Source organism: Anastrepha ludens, chromosome X (assembly GCF_028408465.1).
Source record: "Anastrepha ludens isolate Willacy chromosome X, idAnaLude1.1, whole genome shotgun sequence".
Lineage (NCBI taxonomy): Eukaryota > Metazoa > Arthropoda > Insecta > Diptera > Tephritidae > Anastrepha > Anastrepha ludens.
The window spans coordinates 68,215,850-68,230,886 of NC_071503.1; the positions used below are offsets into that span (position 1 = coordinate 68,215,850).

At 41.2% G+C, this 15,037-nt stretch overlaps 2 protein-coding genes across 2 annotated transcripts; both read right to left on the reverse strand.

The window, feature by feature from the left end:
• Positions 1-9,317: 9,317 nt before the first annotated feature.
• LOC128870184 (uncharacterized) lies at positions 9,318-10,823 on the reverse strand. Its single transcript, XM_054112779.1, has one exon. The coding sequence runs from the start codon at positions 10,821-10,823 to the stop codon at positions 9,318-9,320; it is 1,506 nt and encodes a 501-aa protein (XP_053968754.1).
• Positions 10,824-12,740: 1,917 nt separating this feature from the next.
• On the reverse strand, positions 12,741-14,456 carry LOC128870185 (uncharacterized). Its single transcript, XM_054112780.1, has one exon. The coding sequence runs from the start codon at positions 14,454-14,456 to the stop codon at positions 12,741-12,743; it is 1,716 nt and encodes a 571-aa protein (XP_053968755.1).
• Positions 14,457-15,037: the final 581 nt, after the last annotated feature.

The following is a 15,037-nucleotide window of genomic DNA, read 5'->3' on the forward strand; positions in this document are numbered from 1 at the left end:
AAGGTTTATGGTTGATTAAGTTTTTTTTTCAAATGTACAATTTTATTGTAAAATTAACCAAATAAGATCAGTTAAATCACACTAACAAAATAACATTAGAAAAAAAAATACGATTTACGTAGGTTAATTTTACTGAACAAATAGTAAGTGAAGAAAGTAACAATTTTTGAATTGGTTAATTCTACCATATTTGTTGGTAAGAAAACAACAACAAAATGTAAGGAAAATTTTAACTTTTTCAAACAGTTAATATAACAAGCTAAAATTGTTAAAATTACAGCAACAAATTATACAGAGCGCGCACTAACCGAAAAAAAATTGTTAATTTGACCAACGTTTGCAGTTATATTAGCTGAGAATTTTTGCAACAACAATTTACATGGTAGTAAAATTAACCACGGAAATTGTTACATTTAACCAATGTTATTTTTCTGGGTGTAGATACTTTGCTGTATTAGAGTATGGTACTTTAATGCTGTTTATGTATATTGGCAGGTAGTTGGTCTTTTTGTTTGTAAAGTTGATGTGTACAGACTTTGTTTCGTTCAGTTTAATGTGCCATTTATCTGTCCAGTTGTATATTTTATTGATAGCAAGCTGCAGTTGTGCAGTAGACTCTATTTCTGTCTTTCCGACGGTTAATATTGCAGTATCATCAGCAAATGTTGCTATAAAGCAATTTCTGCTGTTTGGCAGGTCGTGAGTGAAAAGTAGATAGAGAAGAGGTCCAAGCACACTTCCTTGCGGCACACCAGCTTTTATCTCTTTCAGTTCAGAGAACTCATCTTCGTACCTGACGCGAAAATAGCGCTCAGACAGGTAGGTTTTTAAGATATTAAAACATTTTGTTGGCAGTACATTCTTTATTTTCCACAGCAGGCCAGCATGACATACTTTATCGAAAGCTTTAGAGACATCGAGAAATACAGCCGAACAGACATTTTTTTCTTCAAATGTGTTCTCGATGATACGAGTTAATCTGTGAATTTGGTCAATAGTTGAGTGGCGCGCGCGAAATCCAAATTGGTGTGTTGGTATTATTTGTTTATTTTCTATGATATTGTTCAGGCGCTTTATCAAACATTTTTCCAACAGTTTTGACAAGATGGGCAACAGTGAAATCGGTCGATATGATGCTACATCATTTGGAGGCTTTCCTGGTTTTAGAATCATGATGACATCAGCTATTTTCCAATAGATTGGAAAGTATTGCAGCTTAAAGCAAGCATTCATTATGTTTGTTAGCTTAGTAATGATGTTTCGTGGAACTTGTTTGAGGACTTCGGCAGTTATTAAATCAAACCCTGGAGATTTCTTCGACTTCAACTTTTTTATCTCGGCGCACATCTCATCTTCAGTTATGGGTACTATATCGCCATAATTATCATTGGCTATGCCATCATTATTTAGTATTGGTGATGTGTCGCTATTGGGTGTAAAGATTTTTGCTAGATAATCTGAAAATATGTTTGCTTTTTCTATGTTGGTTTTCGCCCATCCATTATTGCCTACTTTGATTGGTGGATTATGGTTAGCTGGCTGTTTAAGCTTTTTGGTGCATTTCCATAGTGAGTAGTTTGTGTCTCTTTTATTATTTAATTGCTGTGCGTAGTTTGTAAATGATTGATTTTTGTATTCTTTAATTTTATGGCTGAGATCTTTCGCTGCTTTGTTCAAAGCTGCTTTATCAACAGGTGATCTTGTTTGATGCCACCTACGCCGCATTTTTCGCTTCTTTAGCACCATTTCTTTTATATCTTTTGTGTATTTGTGGCCAGCGGAAATTTTCATTAAAGGAGGTGTGCTCGACCAAGCAGAGTGTTGTATTTCTCTCGTCAGTTTTAAAACTTCGTCATCTATCTTTGTTGTTGATTCCATTGGAAACGTATTGTCTTCAGATTCTTCTAACATTTTGGGGAAATAATCCCAGTCGGTAAATTGACTAGTTAATTTGAGAACTGGATCACGTAACACTACCGTTTCGCTGAGAGTTAGATAGATTGGCGAGTGATCTGAATTCATGTCTAGCCCATTTTCAATATTAAGATAAGCACTGGAGACTTTTCTGGTGATGAAGAAATCGATAAGGTCCGGATTTTTTTGTGGATCAGATGGCCAATACGTTGGCATCCATGAAGATGCAGTGTTACAGTTTGTTTGTTGAAGCGCTTTGAAGAGCTCCCTTCCTTTAGTGGTTGTTAGCCTAGATCCCCAATGGATATGTTTAGCATTAAAATCACCGCCCATAATGAATTTTGTTTTATGACGCTCAATAAGATGGGCATATTGATCGTATTTGACTTGGTGCTTTGGAGGACTATAAACAGCTGTCAATGCTAGATCACCTCCAGCATTAATTGTGATGGTGGTGGCTTGGAATTCATTGGTGCTGACTTTTTCTTGTTCGTAGTGTTTAATATTGCTTCTAATAATTACGACACTTCCGCCTCGGGCACTGTTGCTTGGGTGAATAGTGTGGTAAGTTTCAAAGTTTTTGATCTTGAAAAAAGTTTGATTAGTGAAATGCGTCTCAGCAATTAAACAAATGTCGATTTTTTCTGAATTGAGAATCATTTCCAATTCTTGCTGGTGCTTTGGGAGACCGTTCGCGTTCCATAACATTATTTTTAAAAAATTAGGCATGTGTAATTGACTGATAAATTTTAAATTCAAGATTTTGCAACCTTTGCTCCAGTGATTTGTTAAATTCTTGTTGTTCTGTTAGTTTTTGCAATATTTTTGAAAGTATATTTTCTTCATGTGTAGTGACATTTTCGTTAGTTTTTGCCACTTATGAATAGGTTGGTAGATTGCTTGGGACTGGAATTGGTATTGGTTTATGCGATATTGATTTCGTACTAGCTTCATCTTTATTTTTCTCTCTTCCTTTAGTTTGGCTTTCAGCCTCAGTGTTATTTTTCCGCTGTCCAATTTTTTTGTCGCGAATTTTTTGTAGTTCTTTGGCTACTATGCAGCCTCTGTAGCTAGCAGGGTGTGCTTCTCCACAGTTGCAGCATTTTGGCAGCTGCTCCTTTGATTTTGTGCATTCGATTGTTTTGTGCTTCTGCGCACATTTGACACAGCGTGGCTGCTTGCCGCAATAATTTTGAGTATGTCCGTAGGACTGACATGACTTACATTGAGGAATTAATGTTGTTTGTTTAATCGCTTCAATTTTGACAACCGCATGTAAGATTGTTTTTATTTCAAATATCTTTTTAATATCTTCAATTGATTCGAATGTGAGTAGAAACATATCTAGTGGCTCCTTTGTTTTCCATTTTAGCTTTTTAACTGCATTAGTGATTTTTAGGCCTTGTTTTTTAAGATCTTGTATGATATCAGTAGGATCGCACGAATGATGAAGATTTTTTGCTATAACTTTTATTGGTCTTGTTTGCTTGTTTTCATAAGTGTACCAAGAGATATTTTGTGTTGATAGCGACTTTGTAGCCTTTCTATAATCATCTGGATCAAATGTATTTATTTTATAGATCTTATTGTTCAGAAGTTTAATAGAGAACGTATTGCTAGACCCGTTTTTTACAATGTTGCACAGTTTTTGGTACTCACATTCAGCTGTTACCATAATTGGTGGCGGACGTGGGGCTTTTTTATCATCTTTTGGTGTTTTATTGTTGGCAATTACTGTATTCAAGTTTGAAGTTGAGCCTATTTGTTCAGGTGAATTGACAGCTTTTCGTTTTTTAGATGGACGCTTTTTTAGGATCCAGTCCGTCTCTCGATCTAGCTCTTCTTCATCGGTTTCGTATTGAGGTGGTGTTTTATTTTGCTGTGCACTGTTGGTTTTACTAGTGACTGCAGTTTGAGCTTTTAGTTTAGCGTTTTCTATTTTTAGCTGTTGCAGCTCATTTTTTAATTCAGCACAAATTTGTTGCATATTTTGTAGTTGTTTCGATAATATTTTAATATCTTCTTTCTCTGTATTTTCATGTTTTTTTAATAGATTTCCTCCTATTGATGGTGTATTAATAGTGGCTCGATTTTTGAACGAATTTCCACCGCCCGGTGGAGGTGTTCTTTGCAAATTCATTTTTTTTTTTTTCTTTTTTTTAATCTTTTTTTAATTTTTTTTTTTTAAATGGCAACCCTATTCGATTTGGCGTCGATAATGCAGGTAGTATTAAGATTTCTATGTCAGTGCATAGGTGGCGCGCCGCACAGTATTTAATTTTGATAAACAAGTACAGCTGGAGGCCGCTCTCCTCTCTCTGCCGCAATTGTTTCAGTTTTTTTTTTTTTGTCTTTTTTCTTTGTTTTGCTTACTTATCTATTTGTTTACTTATCAATTTGTTTGAAGTGATTTTGCTGATGTCCAAGACGGGTATCCAATCGCTGGTACCTAGTCACGGTAACTTTTGGTTTAATTTGACACTATAAAATTGTTTAAATAGATAATTTATTTAGAGCACAAGTTCGACACGTCCACTCTCGGCAACTGTTGTTTTCAATCGTAACTGAATTAATTAGTTTAGGTGAGTTATAGAAAAGAAACTAAAAAGTTCGACCCAAATTGGCGGACACCAGAGCTCGTTTTAGAGGTATGGTTCCTTTGGCAAAGTTTCTTATTTTGATCCCTAGAATATGATTTTCACAGAGCAATGGGCGATTTTTTTTTAGTTCTTTACTATGAAGTAGTACATTAGTATGTGATACGTGAATTTTAATGTTCAAGAAGAAAAGTATGCATTGAATTTTGGAAATTATAAATGTATATGGACTGAAAATTTTAAGTTGGATGATTTGCGGCTTTGGTCTCGGTTGCTATGTACAGCACTGCACAGCTCACAGAAGGTTCAATATTAAGTATTTGGCACTTTGGGCTTCATCCGAAGACTGAATGTATGTACAGTAACATACAAATAAGTCCCATTTCTGTTTCAGTGCAAGTTTCTCACTTTGCAGCTATATACATACATACATACAAACATACGTATGTTTTTGTGCACTTTTTATCAATTGGAGAACTACATACGTGAAGTACTATGCTTATTAATTATTCAGTTACAATCAGAAAATACAAAATAGTTGCTTCGAAATTTTCTCTAGTATCGAAATGTCCGGGACAGAACTTTTTCATAAGCTACGTCTTGCTATTTTCTGCATCTCACTGTAGGCTCCTGCGCGCACTTGATGTACAGCAGCTGCGGCTGTCGCTAACCTTCAGCAGAGAGTGAATGTGTGTTCTCAGCTGCTGCAACGGCTTGAAAATGAAAGTTTTTTTAATCGTATCGTTACTGGTGATGAAAAATGTGTCCTTTACAATAATCCTGTTCGCAAACGCCAATGGTTAGATAAAGATGAAACACCAGAACCGACCCCTAGAGATAGCCTTCACCCCAAGAAGATTCTCCTGTCTATTTGGTGGGATATGGCAGGTATTGTATACTAGGAACTTCTGGAACCAAACCTGACGATAACTGCTGATTATTATTCCCATCACCTATCAAACCTGAATGAAGCACTTAAAAAAATCGACCGTCTTTAGTGAGAAGACGCAAAGTTTTGTTTCATCACGTCAACGCAAGACCTCATACTGCAAGGCAAACATTATTAAAGCTGAAGGAGCTCGAATGGGAGCTAATGCCGCATCCACCATACTCTCCGGATATTGCACCTTGTGATTATCACCTTTTCCGTGGACTTCAATCCCATATGAGTAACAAGAACTACTCCTCAAAAGAAGCTATAAAAAGGGATATCGAAGCGTATTTTGGCCCCAAGGACAAACAATTTCTTGAGCAGGGAATTAAAAATTAGCTTAACGTTGGGAAGACATTGTAAATAATGAAGGAAAACATATTATTGATTAATAAATACTTTAAACATCTTTTTTATTAATTTTAAAACCACCTTTAAAAAACGCACGAACTTATGGACTGACCTGATATTTGGTGGGACTTTAGTTAGTTAGGCACAAAAAATTTGTAAAAATGTTCATCAAAATTTTTATAAAATTTTAAATTTAATAAAACGTAAGCACCAAGTTGCGAGGTCGTTTTACAATGTCTTTTCCTTCTGTTGTAATCTTATCTTTAAATGAAAGCAGAGAACATTAAAGTTAGTTTTATTTTAAATTTTGGTGCTTAAAAATGAAACAACGTAGTTTGTTTTGAAAATATAAATTGAATGAAATTTCGTTTGTTATGAGAATACAGAAATAAATTCATTCAAAGGTCTTGCAAAATGCCTTCAGCCATTCGTCAATTTGATTTCCTACAGAAGTCAAAAACTGTTCAGAGCCGATATACTAAAGAGAGAATTCACTGTAATCAGCTCTGTTAAAAATATCAAAGACCACGGCGGCGGTTAGACTTCATTTTGGACAATTCACACCCTTTGAAGCCCGTGAGATTTCTTTATACATTAACGTTCTCTGCATTTCGCTTAGCGTCATCTAAAATATCAGCAATAATTATACCTTCAAATTTCTCCATGGCAGTTTTATGCTGTTAGCATTAGGGAACCAAATTTTGTCGAAAAATTTTTTCTGCTTGAAGGAATTTAGATAAGAGCTCTAAAAATTTTGGGGCTAAACTTTTATAGACTATTTGGTCTTCTAACGCAGCGAAACTACTTGAGTATATGTAGCACATTCATCAATACCAAATTTTAATTCTTTATCTTTAATTCTTTCTCAACTACGGTATTAGCGTTAACTGAATCATATCGTCCGAAAGGATATAAACGCTCCGGCTCTGAAAGTATTCGATGCGGTACCAGCTCGTGGTACTAGGTAGCGTGGGAGACGAGAAGGAAACGATAAGGGAACAACTTCGTTAAGCTCGGCCAAAATCACGTAAGCGGTTATCGCGCCAACTAAGAAGAAGAAGGTTTCAGCGTTAGTCTTCCTATTCTCACTGAATTTAACAAGAACGTGATATTTTTCATCTAATGAAATTTCATTTGACATAGTCAAATATAAATTTTCCACAGCTTGATTACATAACTCTTTACTACGAATATAAAAAACTGGTCCGCCGTCTCATCCTCCTCTTCACAAGATGGGCAGAGTACACTGTCTGACATGACCAACCCTTCCATGCGCTTCGCCCATCATCAGTCCAACCAGCCATCTGCACTCCTCTTTGTTTAATGACAGAAGTGTTTGCGACAATCGGTCGCATAAGACAGATAATATCAGTTTAGTCCCATTTGCTAACCGTGGCTTTGATGACCGCAGAAGGGAGTGGCAAAACGGCGAGTGGCCAACTTCTTGCCAAAGCCCATCTTAGCTAAGGAGTCAGAGGTCTCGTTACCCACGATACCCACGTGTTCCGGGACCAATGTTAGCAACAGGCTATCAAGTCTACCGACATAGTTCAGCCTAGATTTACAGGACTCGACTACCCCTGATGTGGTTGGGGGGCTGTCTGAGGACAAGAGCACAGCTTGGCTGTCGCTGCAGACACATATAGATCTGCCTCTCCATCGGTTTTCCACAACAAAGTTCATCGCTGCTTGAACAGTATACACCTCCGCTTGAAACACAGATGCATACATTCCAAAAGCAAAGTGCAGTTTTGTCCTCCTGGGTTCCACGTAGACCCCGGAGCCGGCGCCATGCGCGGTCCTGGAGCCATCCGTGAAAATGCGAAAACAGTGTTTGCCAAGCTCATTTTCAGAGCTTGACCACAACTGAGCTCTGGCAGCACTACACTGTATCTCTTTTCAAGTACCACTCTTGATGGCATGTAGTCAAGGGGCATGAAGAGAATCGTTGGATCGAAGCATATGCCTTCTCTGTTTTCCAATGCCGGACAGGGGCCGTGCCAATTCCCATAGTGTGTCAGCCTGCAGATGGCCTTCAAAGCCTCTCCTTGGATCAAAGCATGAAGTGGTGGTAAACCAATCAGAGCATCTAATGCCGGGCTTGAAGTAATCAGAAACGCTCCGATGCAACAGATGGCCACAGTGCGTTGTAGTCTCGATAAGGTTCTCCTGACTCCCACGAGAGAGAGTCTACTCATCCAGATCACTGATGCATAGGTGATAATAGGTCTTATCATAGCCGTGTAGATCCATAGGACCTTGCTAGGAGAAAGACCCCACGTTTGCCCAATGGCACCTTTGCACTGCCGCCTTCTTTTTTCATCGTGTGACTTCCATACTATCGAGGATTACTCCAAGATATTTAATTTCCTTGGAAAACTGGATTGTAACTCCTTTTAGTTCAAGTAGAACGAGTCTATCAAGCTTCCTCCTTCTGGTGAGGAGGACAATACCAGTCTTGCTGAGATTTACCGATAGCCCATTCGCACAGCACCAAGTGTCAATCAGATCCAGAGTTTTCTGCACTTTCCTGCAGATGTTCATAAGCGAAGGGCCTGTTACCAAACAGGCAACATCGTCTGCATATGCTTGTGCGTAGACTCCCGAGTCGTTTAAGGTGGCGAGCAGCCATGCACCAGAGCAATGAGGACAGCCCACCGCTTTGGGGGCAATCTCTATTAACCCCGGATGACACCAGCAGATCTTCCTTTGCTCGCACCGAGACGATTATTTGCGCCAGCATCGAACAAATCCAATTCACCAGCACTCGGTCTACGCCGTGCCTACTAGCAGAGCTACACATACCGTCAAAAGGGGCATTATCAAACACCCCATGTCTAAAAAGATTCCCATAGCGTAGTCCCTCCTGTCCATGGCCAGCTCTATACTAGCAATAAGGTTTTGCAGTGCTGACTCGCAGGATTTTTCACTTTTATAGGCAAGGTGATATGGAGACAGAGGGTGAGCCTTTAGTGACTTCTGACGTATGCGCAATTCCACCAGTCGTTTGAGAGTGTTCGGCATAAAAGAAGTCACGCTGATGGGTCTAAAGCTTTTGGGGCTGGTGTAGTCGTCTCTTCCAACCTTTGGGTTGAATGCGACTCTTACTGTTTGTTCCAAGAAGCCTTTTTCTTGGATGACGAAAAAACCGAGAAAATTGGGGGTGTATATCTTGCGCAGTGAAAAACAAAAAGAGTAACGAAATCCAAAATGTATGTGTCTATGCAAAACTTGCGAAATCACTTGCGAACCAAAAAGACTGTAGTGAACTGCTTGATGTGAGCGATAAGACCAGACTCATTTATTGAAATTCATGCTAATTATTTACAAGCGAAAGATTTATCAGACTAAAAGAGAATTAGAGAGCAATAATAAGTAATATTGACTATGTGTGTGTGTGTGTGTACGTATGCTAATTTACAATGAGTGGATGTTTATTTGTACATATTGAGTGTTAATTAGGTGTAAGTTATTTAAGCATAAAGGGTGATCCAACATCCCGGCCCCGTTGAAAGGATGCACTTTCAAGACACTGGCTGGATGGCAAGATTGTGAACAGGCCGGCAACAGCTCCCATTAGTAGTGCGGAGGCGCACAACTCGAACGTGACCATCTCGTCCACGTACGGTCGACTCAACGCGACCAAGCTTCCAGCGTTGTGGTGGGAGGTTATCGTCGTGGATGATCACTAGCGTACCTTCTGCAAGATTGGGTGTAGGTGTCGTCCACTTGACTCGTGAGCGTAGTTCATTGACATAGTCTGAAGACCAGCGGCGCCAAAAGCGTTGCTTGATGGCCGTAATCATATCGTATCGATCCAAATTCGAGATATTTCTCTCTTCGAGTGAGCTTTCGGGTAGGGCACGTAGCGATGACCCGACCAAAAAATGTCCAGCAGTGAGTGCTTCAAAGTCATTGGGATCTGATGATAGCGGTGAGACCGGACGCGAGTTTAGTATGGCCTCTATTTCCACAGCTACAGTGCTCAGTTCTTCATATGTTAATCTTGTATTAGCCAATGTGCGATAGAGCAGTCCCTTTGCGCTTTTAACTGCTGCTTCCCAGAGGCCGCCAAAATGGGGTGCCCTAGGTGGGATAAAATGGAAATTAATAAAATCGGAAGAGCAATATTTGTTAATTTCGTTCTGGGTTTCGTGCTTGAACAAAAATTGTTTGACCTCTTGCAAATGGTGGGATGCTCCTACAAAATTCGTGGCGTTGTCGCAGAAAATGTGGCACGGCATCTTTCGCCGACCACCCATACGTTTTAGAGCGTTCAGGAATGCTTTTGTAGACAAGTCCGAGACCACCTCAATATGAACCGCCTTAGTGACAAGACAAACAAATATCGCCAAGTATGATTTGGTAGGTGTCTTTCCTCGGACTCGCAGGTAAGTGCTTATTGGTCCGCAAAAGTCGATTCCGCAGCGTTCAAATGGACGTGTTGGTTGGACACGCTCTCTTGGTAGGGGTCCCATTACTTGCTGCAGCAAGGTGGGCTTGTATCGAACGCAATGCACACACGAACGAACGACGCGACGGGCCAAATCTCTGGCGTTGACAATCCAATATTCAAGGCGGATCAAGGCGACTAAGGCTTTTGGGCCTGCATGGTAATTGCGAAGATGTAAATGGCGTACATACGTCAAAATAAATTGTGAATTACTGGGCAACAGCAATGGATGTTTTTGGCTGTCTGGTAATTCGGTGTAGTCCAGACGGCCACCAACCTTGATAAGCTCGTATCCAGTCGAAGTGTCTATAAATGGAGTCAAAAATTTTAAATTACTTTTTAATGATCGATTTTTCTTTAGTAACTGAAAGTCGACAGAGAAGTGATGCTGTTGAACGTTCCATGTTAAGCAATGTGAAGCGCGTCGCAATTCGTCAGGCGATGGTGAAGCGGTAGTGAACCTTGATTTCTTGCTGGACGAATCAAAAAACCGGAATAACCAGGCGACTAGACGTAAGCAATGGGGGTACGAGCTAATGCCATTGATGATGTTGAGAATGTAGTTTGTCTCCATCATTGTGGTAAGTGTCGTTTTGCGTTTTTCCGAATTGATGACGTCTCCGTCGAGGTCAACTGGTGGTTTTTGATATGGCCATTTAGTCTGATCTTGAAACAAAAAAGCTGGACCGGAAAACCAATTCGATTGTTATGGTTCTGCAGTAGGGCAGCCTCGAGATACAAGATCCGCAGGATTCTCGCGCGTTGGTACGTATCTCCAGTGTCCACCTACAGTCAACTCTTGTATATCCGATACTCTGTTCCCTACAAAAGTTGAAAGCGTTATTGAATGCTGTTGAAGCCAATGCAGTACTAGTTGTGAATCGGTCCAAAAGTAACTGCTTAGAGGTTGATCAGTAAAAACATCTTTTATTTTTGCGTAGAGAGATGCAAGAAGGTGCGCACTACAAAGTTCAAGTTTGGGAAGCGACTGCCTTTTGACTGGAGCGACTCTTGACCTTGATGTAAATAACTGAACTTCAACATGTCCATCCAAGTCTTCCGTACGTATGTATACAGAGCAACCGTATGCTCGAATTGATGCGTCGCAAAACCCGTGTATTTGTATGTTCCGTACGGTTGGTTGCAAGCAATAACGAGGCACGATGAGTGACGAAATCGAGTATAATGATGCTAAGCAGTTTGTCCAAGCTTGTTGTAGGTGCTGAGGTACAGACTCGTCCCAATCGAGCTTCAATAACCATAGCTCTTGGAGGATAATCTTGACAGTGATTATCAATGGTGACAACAAGCCAAGTGGATCAAACAGCGATGAGGCAATAGACAATATTGTCCGCTTTGTAACCGAATTGTATTGCTGTTTCGGGTTAAAGCCGAACGAAAATACGTCGCTTCGTTGATGCCATGTTACTCCTAACGCACTGGTCACAAAATCGTCGTTGATATGAAGCTCCTTTGTTGCTTGACCTTCCTTGAAGTCTGGGTGATTTGAGTGCCATTTCGATATTGGAAACTGTCCACAACGGAGTACTTCAACAACTTCATGCCTGAGTGTGTGTAACGTGGTTATATCGTCGGCACCACATAACATGTCGTCGACATAAAAGGATGATTTTATTGCTGAAGCGCCGATCGGAAACTCTGCCATATGTTGGTCTGCCAGGTAGTGTAGGCTGCGTACCGCAAGGTATGGGGCCGAAGCTGTTCCGTATGTTACAGTGTTGAGCTGGTACGTGCGGAGATCTGAGTCTGGGGAAGCTCGCCAAAGTATGTATTGAAATTGTCGACAATTATTTTCTACGAGTACTTGCCTGTACATTTTAGTGATATCTGCGGTGATGGCGAAACGATACAGACGAAAACGTAATAGAAGCATGTATAAATCTTGTTGAATTGTGGGCCCCACTAACAAATGATCGTTCAATAATGTTTGTGTTGAGGTGCGGCACGAGGCATCAAACACTACTCGCAATTTGGTTGACGTGCTGCTAGGTTTAAGCACGCAGTGATGTGGCATATAGTAGTGTGGCTCTTTCAAGTTGGGGTGTGCTACTACTGACATGTGGCCAAGACTTTCGTACTCTTCCATGAAGGCAATGTACTGCGGACGGATTTCGGACGAACGTAGAAGACGTCTCTCAAGCGCAAGGAATCGCCGACGAGCGATATCGAAGGAATCTCCGAGACAAATTGGGTTGTCTTTAAATGGCAGATTTACAGTAATTCGACCAGTGTGGTCTTGATGAGTTGTTTTTGTGAAATGCTCTTCACAAATTCGATGGTCTGGCTGAGTTGGTTTTGGTGACGTGTCGATGGCTTCCAGTTGCCATAGGCGTTGCAAATTCTCGTCGATTGAGGTTTCATTTGACAGCAGACAAGATGATGACGTCACGTTATAGTCACCTCGAAACCTACCAGAGACGACCCAACCAAACAACGTCTTCTGAAGCGTCGGTAAATTTGGACCCAGTCGAATTTAGCCAACAGCAAGAGCATCAAAGAAGGCCTCTGTTCCTAACAACAGGTATATGCGCCGGGGCTTAAAAAACATCTCGTCTGCTAATTTGGTATTGGCTGGCAAGCTCCAACCGGACGTGTCGATCTCGGCATCTGGCTGGTATGCTATGTGCGAGGTGATTCCGAATTGAAGTGACAGTTGAAAGGCTGAAGTGCGCGATTTGATGGTCGTGGTCGTACGCGCCTTAAGACTGGTTAGCGAGTCTCCAATGCTTCGAACGCCCACATCATGTTTCTCACGTCGAAGGCGTAGTTTTTGCGCGAAATCCTCAGTGATGAAATTGAGTTGAGAGCATGAATCTAGGAGGGCTCTGCCCAACTTATACGTACCCGTAGCGTCCTTGACCAGGATCATAGCCGTTGCAAGAATAACCTGCCCACCTTCCGATGCACCCATGTGCGAGTGGGTTGCTGTCGATTCTTGAGATGAAGTTTGCCATGTAGGTCGAGTAGACCCCGAAGGCTGGAATGCGGGACCTGCCACTGGAGTTGTTTGAGTGGGTTGAGATACATTCTCATGATGCAACAACGTGTGGTGTGCTCGATTGCAACAGCGGCAGCGATTCTTGGATGGACATTGGATCATTCTATGACCATTGCCTAAGCAGTTGATGCATAGATCATGCTTCTTGATGAGATCAAAGCGTTGATTTGTGTTCATCTCCTTAAACCTTAAACAACTGACGAGTTTATGGTTGGAACTGGAACAAAGAACACAATTAGAGTTAGTGATAGCAAATGACGAATTTTGCATGCGATTGCTTGCGCGATTTTGCTTGCCAGACTCGGGTTTTCGTTGTGACGATGCCTCGCATGAGTGCAAGAACTGACAATGTCGTTCCACGACTTGAGTGCACTGTGACCAAGTTGGAAGCGACTTGTAGTCCAGAGACTCGTTCCATTTGCTCCTGGTTTGCTGATCACACTTGCCCATCACAATGTTAATTAGCAATGCATGTGCGATGTTTGCAAACGTTCCTACTGACTCCAAGGAGCTAACAATTGCCAATGCCTTGTCTATTAAACTGCGCAGCTGTTGAGCGTTCGACCTTTCCAGTGCCGGTAATGAAAACAGTGAGGCAATACCTTCCAAAAAAATTAACGTTGGGTTGTCGAACCGTTGCTTGAGCCTATCCAAAGCCTTCGGATAGTTTTCGCTAGTGACTTGGAATGCATGAACCGTTTCTAGCGCGGGACCCTTTAAACAAGTCAACAGGTAATTAAATTTTTCGATGTTCGACAGCCTTGGTTCACGAGCAATGATCTGGGTGAATGAAGTAATAAAATTCTTGTAGTCTGCGTAATCGCCGCTAAATGTTGACAATGTTAGTTTTGGCAGATGCGACGAGGGCTTAACAACTGCTGCTGTTGACGTTTCGGGAAAGTGCACTGTACTGTTAGCATCTTCTCCAAGTTGCGCTTGGATATTCAGCTTAACTGCTACGTAGCTATCTTCCAGATCTGCGCGGCCGTTGTCAAGTGGATCTAAATCCTCAATGTCAGCTTGGACGGATAAGGCCTGCTTGAAGTAACATTCCAGTATTCCTAGTCGACACTGAAGCTCAGCATTGGTAAGTTTATCATCTGACTCCCTTGCCGCTTCGACGATCGATTTAATACGCGAAATGTTGCGCTTTATGTTGGAGCGCTTACGCTTGCCTTCTTCAAGAGACATGGTTGCTAAACACGATGTGATGTTGCGAAAATATTCCTGCTGGGTAACTGACTGCTGTGCTGGCGGTCAAATGTTGGAGCAAGCGACAGCAAAACAAAATACGAAGAAATGCACAAACAACGCAACTTCAATGTGCGAGAGCAGCGAAAGTAGTGATAGCAGAGCGACGCGATGTTAACGGCTTGTTTAGCAGCGCAGCGGTATACGTCTCCAACGAACGGTGAATTCGACCTTTTGGAGTGACGAACTGTATTGTGTACTTACCAAAAATATGCACAACAGAAAAAATCCACGATAGGAATTAACTGCTAGCAAGAGGTTACAATGCAGCAACAACGCGAATTAGTTGATTGATTCCTGCTGGGTAACTGACTGCTGTGCTGGCGGTCAAATGTTGGAGCAAGCGACAGCAAAACAAAATACGAAGAAATGCACAAACAACGCAGCTTCAATGTGCGAGAGCAGCGAAAGTAGTGATGGCAGAGCGACGCGATGTTAACGGCTTCTTTAGCAGCGCAGCGGTATACGTCTCCAACGAACGGTGAATTCGACCTTTTGGAGTGACGAAATGTATTATGTGC

What these genes read in the sequence shown, in the direction of transcription:
- LOC128870185 (XM_054112780.1), bottom strand. Translation starts at nt 14,456, where the DNA reads ATGTCTCTTGAAGAAGGCAAGCGTAAGCGCTCCAACATAAAGCGCAAC.
- LOC128870184 (XM_054112779.1), bottom strand. Translation starts at nt 10,823, where the DNA reads ATGATGGAGACAAACTACATTCTCAACATCATCAATGGCATTAGCTCG.